The 24,051-nt window shown below is 43.5% G+C and overlaps 5 protein-coding genes across 8 annotated transcripts; 3 read left to right on the top strand and 2 right to left on the bottom strand.

Moving 5' to 3' along the window:
• Positions 1-82: 82 nt before the first annotated feature.
• On the bottom strand, positions 83-3,371 carry LOC103982560 (multiple organellar RNA editing factor 5, chloroplastic/mitochondrial). The gene is made up of 4 exons (XM_009399523.3): positions 2,841-3,371; positions 2,585-2,682; positions 1,459-1,524; positions 83-564 (listed from the first exon to the last, which is right to left on the bottom strand). Exons 1-4 carry the CDS (start codon positions 3,257-3,259, stop codon positions 416-418), a joined length of 732 nt encoding a protein of 243 aa, XP_009397798.1. The 5' UTR covers positions 3,260-3,371; the 3' UTR covers positions 83-415.
• A 317-nt stretch (positions 3,372-3,688) lies between these two features.
• LOC135671261 (protein PAM68, chloroplastic-like) lies at positions 3,689-4,498 on the top strand. The gene has a single exon (XM_065179290.1). It carries the CDS (start codon positions 3,767-3,769, stop codon positions 4,364-4,366), a length of 600 nt encoding a protein of 199 aa, XP_065035362.1. The 5' UTR covers positions 3,689-3,766; the 3' UTR covers positions 4,367-4,498.
• Positions 4,499-6,444: 1,946 nt separating this feature from the next.
• Positions 6,445-10,910, top strand: LOC135671244 (protein BREVIS RADIX-like). 3 transcript variants are annotated; one of them, XM_065179261.1, is made up of 7 exons: positions 6,445-6,684; positions 6,825-6,925; positions 7,745-7,900; positions 9,356-9,747; positions 9,831-9,966; positions 10,113-10,564; positions 10,642-10,910. In XM_065179261.1, the coding sequence occupies exons 3-7, from the start codon at positions 7,787-7,789 to the stop codon at positions 10,718-10,720; spliced, it is 1,173 nt and encodes a 390-aa protein (XP_065035333.1). In that variant the 5' UTR covers positions 6,445-6,684; positions 6,825-6,925; positions 7,745-7,786; the 3' UTR covers positions 10,721-10,910. The 3 variants fall into 3 exon arrangements, with proteins under 3 accessions (XP_065035333.1, XP_065035325.1, XP_065035341.1); XM_065179253.1 differs by having other exon boundaries at positions 6,446-6,684; positions 6,825-6,930; XM_065179269.1 differs by lacking the exons at positions 6,445-6,684; positions 6,825-6,925 and adding an exon at positions 7,362-7,596.
• Positions 10,911-11,819: 909 nt separating this feature from the next.
• On the bottom strand, positions 11,820-18,417 carry LOC135671235 (probable methyltransferase PMT21). 2 transcript variants are annotated; one of them, XM_065179247.1, is made up of 8 exons: positions 18,177-18,417; positions 16,649-16,977; positions 15,764-15,912; positions 15,445-15,640; positions 14,316-14,526; positions 13,299-13,968; positions 13,108-13,185; positions 11,820-12,492 (listed from the first exon to the last, which is right to left on the bottom strand). In XM_065179247.1, the coding sequence occupies exons 2-8, from the start codon at positions 16,916-16,918 to the stop codon at positions 12,273-12,275; spliced, it is 1,794 nt and encodes a 597-aa protein (XP_065035319.1). In that variant the 5' UTR covers positions 16,919-16,977; positions 18,177-18,417; the 3' UTR covers positions 11,820-12,272. The 2 variants fall into 2 exon arrangements, with proteins under 2 accessions (XP_065035319.1, XP_065035313.1); XM_065179241.1 differs by having other exon boundaries at positions 16,649-16,939.
• A 567-nt stretch (positions 18,418-18,984) lies between these two features.
• On the top strand, positions 18,985-23,941 carry LOC103982565 (uncharacterized). The gene is made up of 7 exons (XM_065180682.1): positions 18,985-19,146; positions 19,409-19,498; positions 20,378-20,757; positions 22,390-22,606; positions 22,779-22,865; positions 22,928-23,061; positions 23,716-23,941. The coding sequence occupies exons 1-7, from the start codon at positions 18,985-18,987 to the stop codon at positions 23,816-23,818; spliced, it is 1,173 nt and encodes a 390-aa protein (XP_065036754.1). The 3' UTR covers positions 23,819-23,941.
• The last annotated feature ends 110 nt before the right edge of the window (positions 23,942-24,051 follow it).

The raw sequence follows: 24,051 nt of genomic DNA, 5'->3' as shown, positions 1-24,051 counted from the left end.
CAGTGAATTTTCTTCTACTAGCAGTATATTAGAAGTATATGTTACCTATAAAGCACATCAATGAAGACAACTTTAGGCAATGTTACTCAAACCAAGCTTGTTGTATTATATGATCACAATGATCTTTAACTGATTCGAGTACAAGCCAAGAACACAGCAGGAATGTAGCATTTGCGATATAACAAGGAAAAAGTTCAAAATACGAAAGTGCCAGTGAAATAACTCACAGGCATGAAAGTTCAAAGTACCCCAAGTAACATCAGCGTACGATGACTGCGAAACAAACCGAGAAGCAATTCACGGCTCAAGTTATCACATGGTTTTGTATCTCACACAACAATAGATGAGCAGAAAATTGCTTGTTTAAGTTCCAACTGTTTGCCCAGCCTAATACCTACCAGAAAAGACCACCAGCTCATCGTTGGCTCTCCCTTCGCCTGACATAACGAGTCCTGTCGTTATATCTGGGTCTATCTCTATCGTTTCTTTGGGTGGTCGCTGCATCGATCCTCCTCTGCCTCTCTGGAGGTCTTTGAACTATTTCTCCATTCGCAAATAACTCAGCTGCAATTTCAACAAACATATCGAGTGTGAATCGCATATTGTTCTCTGTAACACAAGAATGCTGAACGTAAACAGGTTGGCTGCCATGCGCCCGTTCAACACCATAATGCAGAATAAGCAGAGCCATTTTCAATTCTAGTCTTGCATCAAGAGCGGCAAAAGATAACATTTACAGTTGCATATTTTAACTGTTAGGAGAGAGTGCTTTCAGAATATTATTGATGCATCATCACGGCCATGAGTTCTAATAACTACTTACAGAGACAAAAGAATTTACAGATCACCACAACCGTAATAGAGATTTATAGCCAGTTCTATTTAAAAAAATAAAAAAACATTGGGAGGTCATCATAACTTGTGTCATGCGCAAATAGCCATCGTAGCAAAGTAATTAAATATACTCAAAACAGCATTCTACTGGTTATTGAAAAGAACTACACTGCCTAAACAGACAATATTCATGCATACAATTGAGGCATTTTGCAAGTGGCATCATATGATCCACTGTCATTAGGTTCATTAAAATCTGAAGCAAAACATTACCTCATAAAACCATTAAAGTTTGCCAACACACTACGCATATCAAACTGTTGTTTGAATTCTCCCATCAAAGACATGATATAAGCAGAGCAGCTAGAGGATAGCATTCAATTCACTTTGGAATGATCTGAAAGCATGTGCATCATAGGAATAACAGAAATGAAGATGTGCCTATATATCTGTTTGACAAATATCGGCTAAAGAAACAACATACCAATAAGAAAAAAACTACAATCTTACACAAGCAAATAAGAAAAGCAGCCTAGTAAAAAAGATGTGGTTAGCATAATAATGAGATTCAAGCCTAATTAAGAGAACAAATAAGAAGCACTCTCAAGAAACTAGTAAGCTTACCTCCGTAGTCCTTGTTCTCAGCATCAACATAGGAATCCGGAAGTACAAACAGAACACCAGGAAGACCTGCCATAAGCAGAAACAGCCATTGCAGATCATATTACCTAAAATGAGGTAACACAAATAATGGCACAAGCTTCCAAGTGTTCATATCTTAATTCTCAACTCAAACAACCAAAGGAAAATAGGAAATGCAACTTCCAACAGTGAGATACTATCACGACCTAGAACTGATGAGCTAGCTGGCCTCTTAACTTCATTGAATTCAAACCACTAAAAAAAATGCTTGAGTTGAAAGTAACAATAGTACACCCATTAGACCCTTATGAGTCAATTTTAATCTTGTCTGCTTCCGATGTGGGACTAATCATGGTGTTACAATCTCTCCCATTTAAGGGCTTAACGTCCTCGTCAAGGCCCAACATGTTACAATCTCTCCCATTTAAGGGCTTGACGTCCTCATCAAGGCCCAACATGTTACAATCTCCCCCATTTGAGAACTTGACGTCTTCATCAAGGCCCATCATAGCCCATATCAAACCCTAGCATAATGCATGTGAGTCATAACCCAGTGGTGGATCCATGCCGTGACAAATCCTCTTACTCTATCTACGGGTAGTATTTTTCTACTCGAACCCCTCATCATGCCTCAATAGTATATCATCTCTGATACCAAATGTTATGATCCGAGATTGATAAGTTAACTTGTTAACTTCATTAAACCCAAACCACTGGACAAAATGCTTAAACTAAAATTGACAATAGTATACCCATCGTACCTTTATAAGTCAATCTTAATCTTATCCATTTCTGATGTGAGATTAATCAGAATGGTACAAATACAAAGTACAATAGAATAAAATGGTTTAATGCCAAAAATTATGATAGAAAAAGGAATGAAACCACTCATGACCAGTGAATTCAATTTCAAGCATAGACAAAAGCTACTAGCAGCAGACAGATGCAGATGCAAATGAAAAGTATGAACTTTCAGAAGACAAAACTAACCATCTTTCGTCTTTAACACCTTTGTCGCCAGCAATGAAGCATTTGTGTAAAGTTAAGTTTCTTAGGAAAAACAGGGGAAAAAAGACATTGATTCCAAAGAACGGATTATGATATTAACCTTCGAGCTTGTTGGATGTCTCCTCATCGATTTCACACCCAAATCCAAAGTAACGCTCACAAGAAACGTTGTAAATTTTCTTCTTTGCTTCTTCCTCGCTAATACCGGAAAATTAAAGTAAAATGCAGATGATATAATTAGAAATTTGCATGAATTCGAAAAGCTAAATAAGTTTCTTGAGAACAACCAAACCATAGATTTTACTAGGAGGAGCAGAAAGCGAAGGCGATTCAGAGATTAAAACATGAATGGTTACCCGCCGACGACCTTCGCTAGGGTTTGAACGTAGCAATCGATCATCTGCTGCTTGGTGGCCCTTTCGCCCCCAGGCTTATCCATGACGATGAGCCAGTGCTCGTAGTCGCAACCGGGGAACAGCGGCGCCATCTCTGTCGGCGGGCGGTCGCTGAACCCGGAACCACCCCGCGAGGAGTTCAGAGGCGAGTAGGATGAGTCGCCTGCCCGCCGGACCATGGACCGGATCGCACCGATGCGGGAGGCCGCCCCAACCCAAGCCAGCCGAAGAAAGCCCGGAGAAGGGCGGAGAACGCGGAGCCCCACGAATGGGTGAGCTACGGCGGCCGCGGCGGCCGCGGAGGACGAGGAGCCCAAGAGGAGATAGCGCGCGGGACGAAGTATGGCTATCGCAGATCGGGAGACGCCGGCGGCAGCCATGGCAACGGAGGTGGACGAGAGGACTGAGAGCACGGGAGGCGGACACGAACCAAAAATCCCACGAGGTAGGGTTTTGCCTCGGGGGAGATATTTTATATCGCGTACTGATACATTACATCTCTCTTCTTAAACCGTTATATATATATATATATATATATATATATATATATCTCTCTCTCTCTCTCTCTCTCTCTCTCTCTCTCTCTCTCTCTCTTTCGCAGCCCTATTCGTGATTCCTCCGTTAGTGTTGTGCTAACAGCGCATCCTCGTTACAAAATGCTCGAACAGAAAGAAGACGTCGTTTCCCCCCGGTTCTGTTGCATAACCGGAGGGGTAGTGAAGCGCGTTTCACCAATATCCCGATGTTTCGACCCGGCCCGGCCCGGCCCGGTCTAAATGTCTCACTCCCCAAATGGCTTCCGTTGTTGGATAAGGCTCTTCGTCATCCACACACAACAGAGCAGAAACCTAACTGAACCTCGGCTTGCCCGCCCCGCCTCGCACCCGATGGACTCTCTGGCCTTCCTCCGCCCCACGCCTCTCGCTCCTGTCCAAAACCCCACCCGCTCTCTCCAGCCCCCGCCGCTTTCCCCCTCTGGGTTCCGCCATCCTCGGCCGTTCCGGCCCCCGGCGGCCCTCAATAGCCCGCGAGGCTTCGGCACGTCGCCCCAAATGGTCGGCAAGAACCCGAAGAGGAAGAAGCGACTGGGGATTGACGATAAAGAAGACGATGAAGACGACGAAGGCGGTGGCGGCGGCGGCGACGACGACGGCGACGGGACGATCCCGGAGGTGGTGACGAACAGGATGATGCGGCGGATGGGCGTCTCCATCGGAATCCCGCTGTCGCTGGGCCTCCTCTTCTTCCCCTTGTTCTACTACCTCAAGGTGGTGGCCAAGGTGGACGTGCCCTCCTGGGTCCCCGTCCTCGTCTCCTTCTTCTTCTTCGGGGCGTCCCTGCTGGGTGTCAGCTATGGGATCGTCTCCGCCAGCTGGGACCCGCTTCGGGAGGGATCCTTCCTCGGCTGGAACGAGGCCCGCCGCAACTGGCCCGTCTTCTGGCAATCGCTCCGGGGCGGCGGCAGCGGCGGAGCCAACAAGAAGTAGTTACCGGGCCCCACCGACAACTACCTCTTGTCATGAGTTCTGTTCGTCTTAAACCTCCTGTTACTTGCGTCGGTGGCCGTTTTCTTGTGTTGTAATTACATCAAGAAATAAGAATTGAGTCGTTGGCTGTGATCTGATGTTGCGATTACAGCACAGCATAGCATGGGTTAATTAAAGACCTTTTTTTCAAAAAAGAATTTGATGTTAAGACTTGTATAAAATATTAGAAATATAGATATTAATGGGAAATTTTGTTTAAAACCTATTTACATGATAACTATAAAATATATTTACAACATTTCACTGCAAAAAAATTGATTATTTAAGGGTATATATATATATATATTTATCATAATCTTTTGGTAAATAAAGTCAATAAGGTGAATCCGTTCGAAAATATTATTGACTCAAAAATTAACAAAAATCAATATATATATATATATATATAATAGAATTTTAAAATATTTTATACTGATTTAAGAATACAATAACCAAATTAGGAAGATTTCTTTGTTTCAAAAGACTGAGAGCAAATCGAATCAACATGAAAAGGAGGAGCTTCTTTAGTCAGTTCCATTACGAACCGTAACAGAAGACCCGTCCACCGGGCTCGTTCGTACGTCCAAAGCCGGCCACTTACCAGCCTCCGCCGCTGCCACAAGTCTCTTTCGTACGCCAAAGAGACGAAATAAGAAAGCCGTGGCCGGTGGCCGGTCCTCGGTTATCTTGAGGAGGGGAGAAGACGGGAATTGACGGTATATCCTATAATTAGACGATCTAATCTTCTCATTACTTGGAGACCATCATCCGGTCACGTCCCCAGCAGATGACATGGTAAGGGAAAAAGAGAAAGCTTGCTGGGGATGTGGACTATCCCTTTCTTGGACTGGAAGAAGTCGAAGGAGACCTTTAACTAAAGCCTGGATCACTCCGAAAAATCATCATGGCATATGTAGAACAAACCCACCCTTTCGTTTCTTTATGTTTAACCTCTCGCTTTACCAGACCTTCCATTTGTCCCGCCGTTCAAAGCTCCCCGTTCTTTTCCTTTTTCTTCCTTCTCATCCTTCTTTCTCTGCCGAAGGAATAAATGAAAGCTTGACTTAAAAGCATACAACAGCTCAGCCCAATCCATCATCCCATTACCCAGCAGAATGTCGATCCCTCTCTCTCTGAGAAAGAGAACAATGCCCAAAGGTTCACCACCGGCCACTGCCCGCGTCATCGCCGGTTGGTGCCGGTGGCGTGCCGTGAAAAGGCTGCGGCGAGTACGGGACATGATGTCTTTAATCGCCTTAGCTTGACCGTTGATCAAGGAGGTGCGCGTCCGGCTTATATACACACACCTACAGTGGACTTACATCCATAGCATTCTTTTTTGTTCACCTCGAGGATTCCTTCTTCCCACTTACACAGGTCCTCCTGAAGGGTTGAACGAGCTCTTTTTTCTTTTGCTTTAAGAAACGCTGCCGAAGAGAGAAATTGGAATTCCCCTTGTAGTGGAAACTTGGGCGATTCTCTTCGAAAGTACATTGGGAGGGGGATCAGCATATCTTTCCAAGATGGAAATGTAACTGTTGGCCATCGGGTTGCATATGGATCGTCACATTGCAGACTCCAATCAAACTCGGTGATCTTAGAGACACACACATCGATTCCGCCATTCCATGTGTCCCACTTACTTTTCCTTAAATCTATTTAGTGCTCGTACGAAAAAGAGCGATGCCCGCTCGCCCAGACCCGACTGACGGCGTCCGGAGATCAAGCGATCCAACGGCGGAGATCGAGGTACGTGCGTTGGCACGTGAGAAAGATCCCGCGGTGTACCGTACCCTGCGTGGGCCCTCGATCTGTCTTGATGGATCAGTTCTCTGCGGTACGATGCGATCAGCGGGACCACAACGGGTTCGTACACGGAGAATGGACGGCTGAGATGGTTTCGTCCGTGGGTTGGGTTGGGTTTGGTTGGGTTGGATCGGGCTGGGCGACGACGGAGATGGATATGAAAAGAAAGGGTGATGGTAACGGAAAAGATAGCGGGCGTCGCTTGGCGCTACAAATAGCCGCAGGCGGCTTCTTCTTGCGACGATTTGGGGATGGATGGGTAACAGCCACGACGGAAACAGACGACTCGCCCTCCCTTCTTCTTCTTCGAGTCGAACCAGAAGCCCACCACCATCTGGCGGCGGTCTCGCGGTGATTTCTCCCTTCTTGCTGGAATTGAGAAGCTGGAGAGGGTGGTGATCGCTTTTCCTTGTCGGGAACGATCACGGGAAGCATCGTGGTTGAGTTCTTGGAGCGAATATGAGCTGATTTTGGTAAGAAAAGCCACGATGTTTCGTTGATCTGAATACTGTGGTTTTCTGATGATCTTTGGTTCCAAGTGAACATTAATTTCAATTGCTCCTTTAAAGATGCATCCGTATGATCTTGTTCATCCCAACCCTCGTTTCTTCAGGAAGAAAAACCGGAGGTGTCTTCTTTCGATTGTCGTCAGATTGCAGATTGCCGGCAGGAAAGGAAAGCGGAACAGCAGCAGAAACACGGATTTAAAACGTGGTCAGGTACTTGGAACACTTGCCGTCTTATCCTTTTTTTTTTTTTTTTTTCTTTTCTTCACGTTTGAGAAAGCTTTGTTGCTCTGGCAATATATCAAAGGGGAAAAGCGAGGGAGGGAAAAATGAGAGACACACGAAAGGCATTGATGGTAACAACTTCTTCTGATGCCACTTTTCTCCGTGCAAATCTTCTCCTGTGTGTCTCCTCTCTGTTGTCTGCAAGTCTCCATGGAATGTGTTGAGAGAGATAGGAGGGAGGCGAGGGGGGTGGGGGACAGTGTAGACACAGGGGAGGGGGATGGGTTCACAGGTACCAAATCATAGCCGCTATAGGCTAAAACAGAGAGATTCCAAAATGCTGGGTCCCTTCCTCCACATCTCCGCCCCCCCCCCCCCCCCCCTCTGCTCTGCTCTGCTCTGCTCGAGCGTTACCTATTAAAGCTTCGTTCCTCGGATGTCGCGTGCGCACACTAATTACCCCTCTGCTGTTATGTTCCCATCAGAACCTTCCCCCCGCTCCCTGCATCGCTCCCGTGCATCGTTATTATCCGCTTGATTCCATTGGCTGTACGATTAAAGTCGGCTCCTCCTCAACGCTGTTGCAACAGCAACCTATAGTTTATATAATAACCATATGGGATGGCAACCGAGGACCTGTCAGCGAAATCGTTGGTATTTATTCACTGTAGAAGCTGTGAAAAGACCGAAAAGCCGCCCCGACATCATTAAATTGGGATCGGGGGGTGTTCCGAGAGCAACGTAGCTTTGTTAGGCGTCTCCTGGGAATGGCAGTCTGGTGAATATGACTCTCGTGTTGCAGGTGTGGTAGGATCGGAAAGGACGACGACGACGCACGGACGAGATGCTGGCCTGCATCGCCTGCTCCAAGCACGATCTGGAAGATGGCGGAGAGGATACCGCGCGTGCGGCGACCACCCCGAGCGGCAAAGAGGCCGTCAAAAGCCTCACCTCTCAGGTCAGTCTCAGCTTCCGCCCCCTTCCGCTTACCTCTCGGTGAGCATTCCTCGTTTCATTCTCGGCATTAATTATTGGCCAAATTGCAACGCCATTCACAAATCGCTAGTCGAGTGGGTTTAGAAGATAGGATAGTATTTGCACTGGGCTGAGAAAGGGAGGTTCTGGCGCTAGGACAGGTGCATTGACACCGGTGTCTTTGAACTGTGGGAGAGGGCAGCACCCAAAGGAGTGAAAACGACCGACCTGACCCCGTCTACTGCAAACCAAAGCTGTCACTCCACTTCTACTACGAGGCCTAGCTACTGCAACTTTGCCTTGAAAGAACGAGAGATGCACATAAAAAGATACCCGAGTTAATGGGTGTCCGGGCAGCGGAAATAACTGTGAGCCCATCGGTCCAAATTATAGGATAAAGGTTGGTCAAGGGGGATAGGACAGCGGAAGGCCCACCGTCTCTTTCTTTCCTACAGCAGGGGGGCTAATACTGCCGCTGTGAAGTGAGTGCGCGCGGATCCATAGACAGGGAGAGGGAGAGAGAGAGAGAGAGAGACGAGGTTTGTCCAAAAAGAGTGGGCTTGAGGGTGATTTCGCCTTCTTTTGAGGCTCGCCCGCTCACTGTACGCACTGTGTGGTTTTGTTCTTCTCTTTCGAGGGTGGGGTGCATAGGTTCGGGTCTTTTTTAAAAGAAGAGCTCTCCGATGGAAAGAGGTCCGTTGGATGTAACAAGGACGAGAGGCTTGTATGCGCCACGAAAGGAATAAAGTGGAGGAGAAGCAACGGCGGTGGTCCTCCTCCTCCTCCTCCACACAGTTTGCACTCCGCTACCGTGGGGCTACTTGTATGGTGATGGGCTCTTTATGGTGACCATTTAACTTGGCAAATAAGCGATCTCCACAGAACGTGGAGGTCCAACTTATTCCATTCTACTCACGCCACACCGTGTGAGGTTTTGATCATTAATGTGTAGTGCTTAAGGAATTGATTAGAGTAAGGTCACGATGTTTAGTGGGTGGCTCGGTAATCAAACTTCATGTGCACCTTTAGGAAAAGGCACGCTCCTGGCATCGCTGTCTTTAGCCATTGAATAATACTATTAACCCGTTCAAAGTTCCAAAAAAATAAAAAGTATATATTAGATTTTTTCTAATGGTTTAGGTTTTTAGGATTACTGATCGCCTATCAAATCTTTAAGATGATATGAGAAGGTTTCGTACTTACTGTGTACTCTCGATAGAGGTAATTAAGCATCTTTTCCGAATAGTTTAAGCCTTTGAGATCAGTGATCATCCAATCAAATCTTTAAAAACCCTGTTCGGTATTGGATGGATATCCAAAACAAAAAGGAGCAGATGGACGGTGGAAATCGTGACCATCGGTTCATCTTCTCCTCGAACCACTTATTGGTTGTCCATGGCTACCGCTGTACCTCAACTCCATGATCCAAAATTCACAGATAAAGGACATGGTGTTGAAGTTTTCTGGATCGCATCGTCAGTGCAAAGGCGGAAGCTCGTCGTTCAGAAGCAAGAGCGTCCGGCATCAGCCGCACGGCTCCTACAACATCGACGACGCAGGCTCCGACATCGGGGGCCGCTACGGTCAGCTGCACGCCGCGAGCTCGAACTCGACTCCCGCATGGGACTTCATGAGCGTCAATGAGGAGGCGAGGTGCAGAGCCAAGTGGGCTCCCGGTCCCGGCGGCGGGATGGTGGCGTCGGAGGACGTGGTGCTGGAAGACGACAACGATCCCAAGGAGTGGATGGCCCAGGTGGAACCCGGGGTCCACATAACCTTTGTCTCGCTCCCTGGTGGGGCTGGCAACGATCTCAAGCGAATCCGGTTCAGGTTTGACGCTATCCGATGGCTAGATCACTTGCTTCGATTGGTGACGGGGGTCTCTGAGACGGTGGTGGTTTTTTCTTGGACAGCCGGGAGATGTTCAACAAGTGGCAAGCGCAGAGGTGGTGGGGAGAGAACTACGACAGGATCATGGAGCTGTACAACGTGCAGCGGTTCAACCGCCAGGCACTTCCTACTCCTCCCAGATCCGACGATGGAGGCGAGGTCAGTGGCTCACCCCTTCCTTCTCACCCTCCCCTCCCCTCCCCTTCCCCCAAACTGCTATTTAGATCGCCTTTACGCCTCAAGTGTGCTCACGGTAAAAGACCAAAAAATATGTGGGACTCACATGCGGGACCCATCGTATTCAGAGGGAATCGTTCTGCTCGAGGGTCGGTTCGACCAGGGAGAGCCCCGTCGCGCCTCCCGTCGCCAAAGAACGGCTCACCACTCGGTACAACTACAGACCTCCGCCGCCGCCGCCGCCGCCGCCTCCTCCTCCTACCTCCGGAAAAAGGGTCTACTCTCCCTCGGTGCCGGATCCCTCCGAGCACATCCTCCCGCACTACCTTCGCTCTGCTGCTGCTGCCGCCGCCGCCGCCGGCGCCTCATCGACTGCAGGGGCTTCCGGCATCAAGGGGGAGACATCTTCGGTCGAGGCGTCGCGGACCACGACCTCGTCCAGAGACGAGGCCTCCGTCTCCGTCAGCAACGCCAGCGATATCGAGATAACCGAGTGGGTGGAGCAAGACGAGCCGGGTGTGTACATCACCATCCGCGAGCTCGCCGATGGCACCCGGGAGCTTCGTCGAGTCCGATTCAGGTAAACATACATCAGTACATGTGTTTACATGAACGATCTCACGCCCTGCGCATCTCACGGGTTTGGTGGTCGTGCAGCCGAGAGAGGTTCGGGGAGGTGCACGCCAAGCTGTGGTGGGAGGAGAACCGAGAAAGAATCCAAGCCCAGTACCTCTAGAACTAACCGGTCGGGGGGATTCCATACCAAAACATCAAGGATAAGAAAGAAAACAGAAAGAAAAGCAATTGGAGAAAGATATAATATGCCATACCCTTTTTGGCCCAGACAAAGCAGTCGCTGCTTGTCGTTGTAAAACATGGTGGTTTATCCTATCTAATGTCATTTCTGGTGGGTGTTTATCTACTAATCGTTCTGCCTTTTCTCAATTTATATTTCTCCTTTTTTCCAAGTCAAAGGCGCAGCAAATCCCAACGCTATCTATGTTACCCAGTCTTTGCACATTACATTAGGCATCCACATATCCCACGGTCAAGTTCTAGAGAATCTAGAGTTCACTAGAAAATTCTGTCTCTCTCTCTCTCTCTGGCACGGATCATAATTATAAGCATGAAAGTGATTCGAACAATGAAGGCAACATTGCCGTATGGTATCGACCATAGTCGAATCTATACGTGTCGGTTGATAACAATGACACATGATCCATAGGTACATATCGTCTAGAAAAAATGAGAATAAAAAAAATAAGAATGCATATCGTCTAAAAAAAATAAGAAAAAAAAAAGAAGGCATACAAAATTAGAAGAACATAAGAAGGCGTAGTAAGAAAAAGGAGAAAGAGGAAGGAAGAAGAAACAACGAAGAAAGAGGAAAAAGACGAGGAAGTAATAATGTACCACAGAAAATGAGAAGAACAAAATAAAAACGAATAGGAAGAAAAAGAAGAAAGAGAAACAAACAAACCAAAGAGGCGGAGGAAGTGTATGACGACGATAGGCAACTCGTGAAAAGAAGGCTCGTGAATCGAACCCTAACCCAATGTTAAATAAATAGTGTCTTCTTTTTTTTTTTAATAGACATGCCAAACCAGTCCACGATTCACGCTTAGGATGGAATCATACCGTCCATTTCAGATCAGTTCGGACGAAACGACATTCCATGATTGAAGGAAACGGAAGAAAGCTATACTGCCAAAGCTCAGACCTTTGTTTTCCACATGCTTCAAAAAAGCCTTGCAATTGATGCATCTTCTGGTCTTTCAGAGTCAGAAGAGATCTGACAACGGATGGACCGGTGAAAACAAAAGAAAAGCAACCGATACAACCTGCAAATGCTGAAAAACTTTTATTGCTAATACATCCAATTTCTATATCAGTTTTCATGATGTTCACAATCCCAACATATGGATACACCTTATAAAAAAAATGCCTGAAAAGCATTTAAACTCTGTAAAGAATGACATTGCCCTTTATTTGCGCTCCTATAGCTGCCCACATAACCCATACCAATAGGAGGAACCTGAAACCATATCCACTGCAACTTCCATTACTTACTGTTGGTTTTTTCACTTTGAGAAAGAATATATGAGGAACTGAAATTGCAGAAGAGAGAAGAGGTGGGTGGGAAGAAGTTGCAGGCTGGCCTATTCTTGAAGTCACCATCATACTGAATACTATGTTATGTACCCAGAAAAAGAAAAAAGTGTTGATATTCATATCCTAGCCGGTTCGACTTCGAGGATTTTACCAAATCCTCACCGGGCTTTATTTTCTCATTGTTGACTCTGCTTTGCATACCACAGCTTCTTCTGGCATATTAGCACTTTCTCCTTATCTAAATTGTATTCTGTACTGTGTTTATTGCAGTTCCATCTCATCCCTTTGGCAATGGTAGCTATAGCGTCTAGAAAATAGCTTGATTCACGGATTATTGCATACCCATCTGGACGCAGGATCCGATCCATCTCAAGGAGCACATATTTCATCTCACATCTGCCAAAATAGAAATAAAAGTCAGGACATGTGTTCTGCAAGCTGATCTATGAAGTTAGAAATCAGCAGCGGGAGAGAGAGAAGTATGCATATACAAAAGTGCAAATGCTGACACAGATCAAGTTGCAAAGACAGCAAAAACTAGAAATTTGTGAACTTTCAAGGAAAAAGACAATAGTGATGGCATGTCATTAATTTAAAACAATTCGGTGCAAGAAACAAATTCACCAACTAAAGCTAACCAGCAGAAGAGAGTTAAGAATGCCATTAGGCAAATATACTTGATAAAGATAACTCAGTAGCCCAGACCTGCACCGGTTAATATGACCCAACTTTGAAGAACAATTTGTTATAACTGAAGTCATTGACGTCCATACTAAAAGCTAAATTTGAGCAGAGTTTTACTATATATCAATACATAGATCATTGGTGAAAAAATAGTTATGTTTAGCAGGTCACCATAAAAAATAAATACTAGAACATTTTTACATCTATCCATTTCTGCAACATGTTTTTAGAAAGTTTTCTAAGACAAGCTTCATTGCAACGATCAGAAATAGAAAGAAAATCTCAAGAAAAATCAAAGTGACAGAAACATAAGTCAAGTTATTTCACCTGTGGCTTTCTGCAGTAAATAGGCCATCAAGATGTAGGAGGTCATATGTTCGAGGATAAGTTGAGAATGGTTCACACCTAACAGGTGAATTCGGAAACAAAATATGAGAAAATGCTGACTAGTTACAATGTATATCCGTTTAAATAAGCATGCCAAAGAAGTAGATGCTTTATCAAACTTTGTTACTTACCAGTCGTGGTACATGCCAATCAGTCCCCTGTCATAGACCACACCAAGGGAATTAGGACCATAAGAGGAGACCACATTCATTACCCACAGCGGAGAACTGATAAGTGCCGCTGCAAACCCTCCGTACAAAGTATTCATGTCCATAACATTGCGGATTTTGTCACTTCCAAGAGCAGGGAGCAAAGTCTTGTAGTGTTTTATCCTCACCTTCCATTTACTGTCATCATGCTTGAATCCACCAGAGTTACCACCAGGGACCGTTGAAGTACGCTCTGGAGGTACACGCAACCGATCAGGCCATTTTGGTGCAGACGGCAGCCCCAACTTGTACGTTTGGCTTGGAATCGTCAAGCAAGTTCGAAGTGGGGTGTACCATGCTGAATCTGGATCCATGCTATCGTCACACTTCGCAGGGTAAGAAGATGCAGTAAGTTGATCATAGCAACTATTATCTGCAGATTTCTGCCAAACAGCAATATCATCTTTTTTATTATATAGTTTGAAGCACATGCTAGTTAGCAGCTTCTTCAATTTGTCAAAATCTGCCTTCTGTTCTTCCACTGTTGTGTTCCACCCACGCCACCTGTTTTCATAGTTTACAGGTGGTCCAGAGAGCACCCAGAAGCCCCCAGGTCGAAGTATTCGGTGTATTTCTAGAAGGTAAATCCCATCTGAGACATAATAGGCAAGACTTCAGATACGAAGTGATCAAATCGCTTACTTGTAGTGATGCAATAAGAAAGAACACAAGCTATTAGTGATGAATATAGTCATGGATGCATTAGTATAGTAATAGCAGGTGGAAAATACATCATTTTCATACTGTTGCGAATATATTGTCACCTGCTATCGCTTGATAAGCAACTAAATTTTGCAGTCATGTTACATAGCATTTAAATTGCATTCATGACTACTTGTATGCTATGTAGTCATGAATTAACTTTGTGGGACAATATCTCTAAAGAAAAGTAAGCAATTTACGATGATAATTTAGCTATATTAGTGAGCAGAAATATACCAAATTCTGTCCATGGAATAAGACATCTGGAGCAGTGGGCCATATCAAATGAGTTTGATGGGAATGGAAGACGCTGAGTAGAAATGATGCCTAAAATTGCTGGAATGCCACGTTCAAGGGCAAACTGTACTTGAGCTTCATGATTATCTCTAGGTGCAAGAGAAACGGTTAGAATACCACGGTCTAACAAATCGCCACCCCAGCTTGCAACCTTTTAAAAAAAAATCAAACAGTATGCCTCAGTTACCAATATAAAGTAGGTTTATCTCACTTAATCAGTAAAAGCAAAATAGATTATCATCTTAAGCAAATTCAATGTCAATATTGATATAAATGTACCTGAAAGAGCTAATGCTTAGAGTATCAGAAGAAAACACAATAGCAAACAGTCTTCAGAGTTCAGACAACCAAGGGGACTCAAATGTTTCCATCTAAGATTCTAAGTAGACTTACTGGAGTTGCCTTAACTAGTAATGCACTGACGTAAAATATGCAAAATAATTCTCAGGTTTGAAAACAACATTTGGTGGTGACTCTTTGGGGTTGGTTTTATGGATGGTTTCCTGTTTTTGACCTCTTTGGAGAGCAATATCACTAGTCAAACTAAGAGAAGTCCAGCATAAGTTGAAAGTTCCTATTCTTAGGTTAAGCGATGGACATCAAGAGAAAAGAAGACACCTAATCAAGTTGTGTTAGTGATGTAATCATGCCGGGAAGGATTAATCCACCATACTCGTGTCGGGAACTGTTTTAGGCAGTGCCTACCATGTCATGACATGTTGAACATTGTGTAAAATCCAAAGAGCAAAACAAGTTACACAACAGGTTATCATGGAAGCATTAGAGCTTCAGCAATTTGGCAGTTGTCAAATGAAGTAATACTATTTTACATTAGTTTCAGGCACATAACAAGCAATGCCAAAATGCTTATCCCCCAAGTATCAACATTTAAAGTTCATTTATTTTCTTTTTCATAATTTTTCCCTTAGAGGGCAGATAGATCGATGTTAAGTGTATGACAGACAGGCATGTTTTTTATCATGTAATTTTAAAAGCAAAGACATGCTGCAGTCAAATAAGCATGGAGATTTTCTAATTTCACTTAGAACATAAGTTGGTCGGTACTCACCCCACAACCAGTATCGATTGCAGTTCGGACAGTTCCATCCTTCATTCCAGGAATTAGATTTTGCATCAGGTCAACATACACACTAACTCCATTGGGAAACATGGTACCTCCACCTGGAAAGAAGAACCTGTCACCTTCTTTTCTGAGCCAATGTTGATTAGCTTTCTGGTTGTTTATCCAATCATAGGGAACATTTCTGGACCATAGATTGAAATAGAGGTCATGTCAGAAGTAACAACACACATTCAGAGTCATCCTTGGAAAAACGAACCTTGTTTGCTGAAATGGACACCAAGATATTAGGAAAAGAAAGGCTTACCTGTACCAACATTGATCCTTGCTCTTCGGCCATCTGATCGGTGGTTTATAACCATCAGGAGGAGGAACTAAGCACTCTTTCCTCTCATTCATTGGTGGACAATGACGCTCCATAAAGCTTAACCTGTAATTACCATACTTTCTCCATCTCTGAGACCACAAGAAAATGTTTACTTTAAAATGAGGAACACGAGAAATGATAATAATTGTAACAACATGACCATGCATGACAACATGTCAAATTGTTTATCCATGCCAAAGTAACATAAAATCTACACTGAAATAGTGTGTGCATCAGAGAAATGACCACTTGCAGCATCATAAATTGTTAATTAAACAAGAAAGAGACACTTTAAGAGGGCATTTCTCTGAGAGTTGGAGCCAGATGGTCATGAATTATACAGCAGCCAACAAGACCAACAATGATTTGTGAATCAAAATCATAGGCAATAGGAAGAATATGTCAGCAGAATAAGTATCGGGAATTTGAGTTTGGGATGCAATGATCAACGTGACTAGCAAGACAAGATCACAAAATGCACCAGCAATTGGTGGCCTAAAAACCAAACACTTGGATAGAACTTAGGAGTGAGGAGCTTATTGCCCGCTTTGTCGCCATGCTACATGCAAATAAATCATGTAAGATAGGACCAAAATGGAAAAAATTGTGCCACTAGAAATAATAACATATAAGGAACATTGCAGCTGAACCAAGAACAAATTGAAACAGACAAGGCTGCCCATTTGTTTTAGGTGGCACTAATGATCCATTTTCTTTTCATCAGCACTTATTTACATAGATCACATAAATACTCATCCTACTGCCATCTGACCTTCAATCGCATCATGTATTTAAACAAACTTAGGAAGCAGAAGCTGAAATTACCTTTGGGTCTGTGCATGGTGTGAAATCTTGATAATCAGTGCTACACTCTGGAAACTCAACAGCCTTTATTTGAAGAGAAGCCACTGCAGTTTCTTTCGAAGACTGAACTGCTGGTCTTGCATCCTTCTTTATTATTCTATTCTTTTCAGAATAATAGATTCCTCCAAGATAAAAGGAAAATCCACACAAGGCAATTACCATTAAAGTCATGGGGACAACCCGACATCTTTTATCATGATAAGCCCCCGGCTTACTGTCTTTCTTCTTCATTTTGATTTAGAAATGAAAGGGCTGCAGACAAATATAGGAAAGTGTGTAACAAAGCAGCCCTGGAAACCATAATCATTTTCAGCCACAATAAACCGACTGCAATACTGAATAATGAAATGAACATGACACTAATCCAGTGTAGCTTATATTTAGGTGAATGAAATATTAAGCTTGAAAGGAGAAGGAATATGTATCAATATAAAATTTTAAGGAAAAGATCCTCTAGCTCAGCCAATTATACACGTTCTGAATTTCAACAAGCAGAACTCCAGTAACACCAAAACAACTTAGTAGGTGGAGAATTTCATCTCCTACATCAAAATACAATTACTACAACTATTGTGAACTTTTCACAATAGGTAATTATGTTCAGTTACCACTTGAAAATCTTCCAATTCTATTACAGTCAAATATAGTTCAACAAAGATTTTTCAGGATGCTGTGGAAGTCTCACTTACTGGTGAGAGATACCTAATGAACAAATTTGATCTTCACATCTGATGATGAAAAAATCAAAGAGTTTCTGTTTAGCTTTTACTCCTAGCTAACCAGACAACGAATATAATCATAGAGAATGAACTATGGGTTGAAACAGAAATTCCCAGAAGATTCAAATTCAAACTGAATATACAGCACATGCATTAATCCAAGATCTCGAAGAATAAAGTCAGCATGGCGGTCACGAGGAAGCACAACAGCAGAAGATGAATCTAAACAGAGAATTTAATGACTGAAACAGAGATAGCCTTTATAACAGCAGTGACCATCAGACAAAAGGGATCTAATTTAACGACACAGACTGATACAGATCCATTTACTTTCGACCTTTGTGTACCATATGAAAAATATATGTATCAAAGACAAAATCAATCTAACCATGCAGGTAGCAAAAGTCAACACTAGTCTACTCACTAGTCCAAGAAAAACCTACACATGAAGATAGAACTAGAGTAACACTAAGGAACTTACATCTTCCACAATTACATAACCTATAGGAAAAAGCAAAAGAATCACAGGAAGAACAGCAACTTCCTAAACACGACTTTCGAAAGGATCCACATATGAGATAGCGAAAGGATAAGGACTTGAGAGTCCAGACTCATTCAAACGGTTTGAGGGAATATGGAAAAGACCCGCAAGGGTTTATCACCGACTAGCAAATGACGTCTATTAACAACATCAGAGACGTCGATTCACGAGGGCGATCGGCGTAAACTCAAATCTAACTCCAAAATATCACAAATCACAGTACGAGTACCTGAAGAGAAAGAGTCCGGTTTCAATCGGAGAACCCTCCTCGCCCCGACCAAAACCAGAGTTTCGATTATAGCATGAGATGACGCGACGAGATCTCGTCGCCCGAATAAGCAACCCCGCCGACCCTGATTCCTCCTAGATCACAAACATGATGCGTCGCCTCTGCCTTCCTTCCCCCAAGCTTCCACTTCCCTTTTATAGCTGCCCCTGCCTGCCTTCCTCTGGCAGTCGGTGCTCTTTCCCTAGTGGTTAGTTACGAGCGCAAAACGGTAGTAAATAAACGAGATGGTAGAAGCTGGTAATCGTTGTGCCGCTCGTCCTCTTTAACAATGATGCTGTGGTGGCTCAAAGAACACGGTGAACCGTCCTGATGTCCTTCCCGATTTGGGTGGATCGAGCGGCTCTCTAGCTCTCCGGTCAGGCCATAAATTGAACCAGACCCGGTTTACGGAATCACGCTGACTCGGGTCCACATCTGGTCCATCTGATGGTGCCCAATTTGTCGGTGAATTGGATTTAGTGTATGACGCCTTCCTCCATTACAACAACCCTCTATAATAGTTTAATGGCAATAGGCCTAAACTAGTCCAATTTGTTGGTTCGGTAATCAAGCATGACCGGATGGGTCACTTCACGTCACCCAACCAAAGTTGGTTCGATCGCACAGCACAACGGAAAGTGATTCGAGCCTAACACACTCAGAATATAAATGTGGGCCAGCCAAGTGGTCAGCGACGGTAACGAGCGCGGTCAGATCAGACCGTTTTCATAGAGAACTACCTATTTCTTGGCAGTTAGTGGCGATAGGCATGAGGAAGGAGGGACCCATCGCATGCGTGATGGTCAATACATCGTTGCCCTTTTGTCAAAAGGCAGTGTGCAAGCATGAATGTAGCGACAATTGGATCTGTCAGATCCCATTGGAGTCGCATGTAATTGTTTTGCTTTCAACTCTATCTCAACAATATAAGGTAAGTACTGTTTGGCAAATGCCGCTTTGCATTAATCAAAGTTGACAGGTGGAGCCCATAGTTGACTCTGTGGGCAAAGGAAGGTGAGATGGCTTTGATTGATTGCCGACAAGCGGATGCCTTCTGGCGCTGAGTGTCTCGTACTCTTTTATTCCTCCGTGCCGCGTCCGGCGGTGGCTCCGTGAACCCCACGGCGTCTTGGAAGGCTGTTAGTGCAGAGCAATGTGTGTGATTTGTTTGTGCTATTATTGCACGTCGAAAGGCTTACGGCCTCTTTGATGCAGAACGCGACGCCTCCATCACCGGTGAGACCATGCATGGCCTACGGATGACTTGGGCGCTTAAGTTGACGGTAACTCGCCAGCCGACGGCCGGTTGGTTGCAGGAGGGTTGGTGGCGAGTCGCCGACGGACTTCACGTGCCGCCATGTGACTACGGCTGGCGGCCCCATCTCGCGTGGTGTGTCTCGTCGTTGCCACTAATCTACCCCGCCGCTTCAGCTCACTGTGTTTTCTCTAGTCGAAGTGATTATAGATTTTCAATTTACCTTTTTATTGTCTTAACTAATGAGAATACTTTCTTCATGTTAATAAATATGATATCCCCTACTCCTCTTGTAGGGTTCAATGGGATAATTAAATAAAATTTTGAAAATTAATTCAATATAATATATTAAGTCAATTTGATTTCACGTGTGATAAGGAATTATTTGGTCAACGTCTCTAAGGGAGGGAGATCGACTTATGAGTTCTTCATTCTCATACTCCTTAATTAATATCGTTTTTACAGGCAAACAATCACCCTCGAGCCACGAGCGTTTCGACTTGAAAATCGTTATCCAGTAAACGAAAGCGGACTGCCGACCAGCTCGGGAACGGAGAGACGCTATTCTAACGGCACCCGGACCGAGAAATGCTGATCAACATCCCGTCGCGAGGGCTCGACCTATCATGACGTCTAACTTAACCGGCAGAAGACTCCCGACATCGATCAATGGACCGAGACGTGTTGACTCATCAACCACGGTACATTTATTCACCAACATCACTCGAAACGGTTACTTTAACTTAGTCCGATGATAAGTCTATTATAATTTTATATTAATGTAAAAAATATCATTTACTATCGAGTTTTGATTGGTATAAAATATTCTAATTCGATCGTAACTCTTTGCTGGCTCAAAATTTATAGACGATGAATTAAGTTTATTACGCTGAATTATGTTGATTAGTATGGTTTGGTGGCCGAGCAATCGATCCTCGAGAAGAAGAGAAGTCCAGTCTGGTCTCCAATCACGAGCCCGAGTGGAACGCAGGAATGGGATCCACTGGTGCGGAGGCTAAACCCTACCTCCCAAGTCCCGACCCGAGAAACGAGGGGTGCGTCCTGCGCGACTTCCTCCGCCTCCAGCTTACGAACACTGAGTGACGCTCCATCCGCCGATCTCGTTCCCTTCGCCGTTTCCTTTCTGTTACCGTCTCCGGCGAAGAAGAGAAGATGTTGGTGGGTGGCGTTTCGAGGCGATGGGTCGCTTCCGTGGTGCGATCCGCTGGCGCTTGTCGCTGCGCTTCCGCCTCCCCTGCTTCGCAACTCTTTGCCCTCTATTCTCAGGTAAGAAAGAACATGTAATTTCATTTCCTTCTCTTTCCTTTCTTTCCGCTGACAAATTGATGGTAATGTCTGATTTCTTTGATGCTAAGGATTGTTGATGGTGACAACGCCCTTGTGGCTTGCCGGATATCACGTGCATAAGCATATGAATTTTGATATGGTCGTTAGTGCCTGTGCTTTCCGTTCTTTCGGAACGTCATAGGCAAGCGGGGGCCCATTAGCGCCGGCAAGGTGCTTGTTGAAATGGTGATGTGACTTTAGAGTAACAAAAAGAAGAATGGGTCTGGAGATGGCTGACAGAAAAATGAAATCACGAGCAAACCGAGTTTGAGCAAGATCAGAAGTTGCAATTCACAGTTCCTGGTCTTTATACAAAGAAGTTTAGTGCATTTGTGACTGTACAAAAGCGATAAATGTAGATTATCTAATAGAAATAAAACACATTTGATTGAAGTTTTATTTCCAGTCTTGAATTGAATTAAAAAGTCAACTGTCATTTAAAATATTCTGGCTTTTCTTTTGGAAAATAAAAAATTGCAAGAGAGTTACTACAGAAATACTCAAGAATGGGAAATTTATTACCAAAATAACTGATTCCACATAGGATTCTAGAGTGATCTGTCTGAACTTGGAATAGCTGGAACAATTTTTAGGTTGGTGTGTGTTAGAGCTGTATCTAGTCATTGTACGTTGATAAGTGGACATGGCATTTTTTTTGGAATATAATGTTTCATTTTTAGTCTGGATATCTCTAACTTTTTAACATAAGTTGTGATGTTCTATTGAATTGCTGCCTTGCCTTCTTTCTTTTTCTTTGTTATTTCAGATGTAAACAATATTTTCTTTCTCACCCTGTGTTATTTTCATCATGTTGACAATGTTTTCACACATCTGAAAAGGGTTCAAGATCTTGTGAATAACTATTTACAGTCTGTGTTATTGCCAATCTATGCATCACGAGAGGTTTTTACTAAAGAGGCATCTAACATACAGGCAAGGGTATTTAACATTTGGGCAAGTTAAATAGTGGTGATTAGGTGGAAGAGTATGTTACTGTATGGCAAGGGCTGGGTTGGTGTCAACTGGTGGAGATGCAGATGAGAGCATAAGAGAATGGGTGTAATACCGGGAGGGATTGCTGTAATTTTAGATAGAGGTGCATGGCATTAGTAACCATCGAAGTTATTGAGCCTCCTATTCTTGGGGCGAAAGAGATCTTATTTCTGATTGTGGTTAATCAATCTGCAGTCGGAAGTAGGTAGCATATGACAACATTGGAGACTTCGAATCTGTCATATATTAACTAGAACCTGACCTTGTGTTGCATGTAATGATTTACAATGTAGAAGCAGCCTTTTTTGGAAAGATAATACATCATGCACCAGTTATAGTTTTTAAAGAGGCTATTGTAGGGTAGAAAAAGATGAAACTGCCCATTGTTTGTCCTGCAGATGCCTTTCTGCACATATACATGCTCTTGCAGGTCAAAAAATTTGACCAGTAACCTGCACAAGGGATACATTTTGAATGAAATAAAGAGCTATTTGTTTTCTTCTGCTACTTATATATGATGTTTCTTATTACTTTATCAAAAGACTGGTCTTAATAGTTGATTTTATTTTCCTATCTTAGGAAAATATGCTGCACACTCAGGGAGTTGATAAGATCTCACAATTGGACACTAAAGCCTCAGATCACAGGAAATATACCTTTATTAAGGTCCTTGATGACCATGGGCCAGCAGGAGTTATCTTCTGCACAGGAGAGTTCTGTTGCCTCCCATGAAACAAGCCAGCCTCAATGCATCAAATTTAAAAGGCTTGACAAAACTGCAAAGCATATTATGAATGTAAGCCAAGTCTTGTGGATTCTAAATTATTGATGATATGTCTCCTTGATAAATTTGTTTTGCTGTTGATCTTGATGATTTGATGGAGAAGTTTGTGTTTGTTATTGTTAAGGAAGTAATAGTAGTTTGTTGTCTCCTTCTTTTAGTACTAAATAGTTTCTAAAACCTACAGATTTTAGATAACGAAGCAGTGGACAAAGTGCAAACTGAGAGAGAAATTCCTGACATAAGACCTGGGTATATCGTCGAGCTGAAAGTGGTATGGCACTTTTTTGTTGTTGAATTTTTCTTTTTTTTTCCCCTGATCTATGGTGTCAACAGGAGGTGCCTGAGAACAAGCGTCAAACATCCATCATAAAAGGCATCATCATAGCAAGGCGGAATGCAGGTCTGAATACCACATTTAGATTGCGTAGATTGGCAGCTGGCGTTGGGGTTGAATCCGTCTTCCCTTTGTAAGTTGACTACTATGTGGAAGAGTTTCGTTTTATGTTTTAGTCAAAGATACCATTGATATAATGTGCTATTTCAGTATTCCTGGCTTTAGCTATCTTGTACTGATATCACTGAAAGAACATAGTTTTTATGTTCTTTCCTTCAATTACTGTTCATGTCAGCGAACATGTTTGAAAGCCTGATTTGATATTTTTAACATTTAATGTTACACCGATTATGAACTCAATTCTCAGGGAGTTCAGAGATACTATTTTGATGACCAAGTATCAAGTACAGTAGTCAAAAATGACATTGGTAGATATTAGTCATTGAGATACTGAGAATGAAACTTATGGTTGAGGTGAAGTGGAACTGCCAAGTGTTACATGTGCCTTGACACCATACTAGTTTACTAGTGCACCGATCATATTGACACACGAAACATTTTTTAAAACTTTCTTATTGGTGTATGAGGCATATCTAATCTTTCTGGTTCGTATGTACTGGTCTAATAAAATTCAGCATGGGTACTGCCAGACAAGAATAACCTTAGGCATACATAAGGTATCCCATATCGAGCTTTTTTGGATGGTCTACTTGTCTTTCATTATCTAATGTTCTTAAACTGAAAATTCTGTTTTTGCTAATTGATTACCTGATGTTTGCTATTGCAGATACTCTCCGAACATCAAGGAGATGAAAGTCGTAGACAAGAAGAAAGTGAGGAGGGCAAAGCTTTATTACCTCAGGGACAGGATGAATCCACTCAAGAAATGATGATCTTTTCACCAGTTTGTTGTTATTGTACTAGTTCATAGTCCTCATGTTATCGATTGTATCAAGCTCCAAATTTGGTATTTGGCATCTGAAGAGATGTGGGTTTACTATTGTTCGTTTTAATCTCCAGTTTGAGTTTTTACATGAACATCTGATCATAAACCATTCTACAGTTTCATCAACCGTGCTGTTCATGGTCCTCCTGTAGATATGTTTACACAGGCTGAAAGCGA

This window comes from Musa acuminata, chromosome BXJ1-4, assembly GCF_036884655.1.
Source record: "Musa acuminata AAA Group cultivar baxijiao chromosome BXJ1-4, Cavendish_Baxijiao_AAA, whole genome shotgun sequence".
In the NCBI taxonomy this organism is placed as follows: domain Eukaryota; kingdom Viridiplantae; phylum Streptophyta; class Magnoliopsida; order Zingiberales; family Musaceae; genus Musa; species Musa acuminata.
This window is presented reverse-complemented; position numbering and strand designations above follow the sequence as displayed.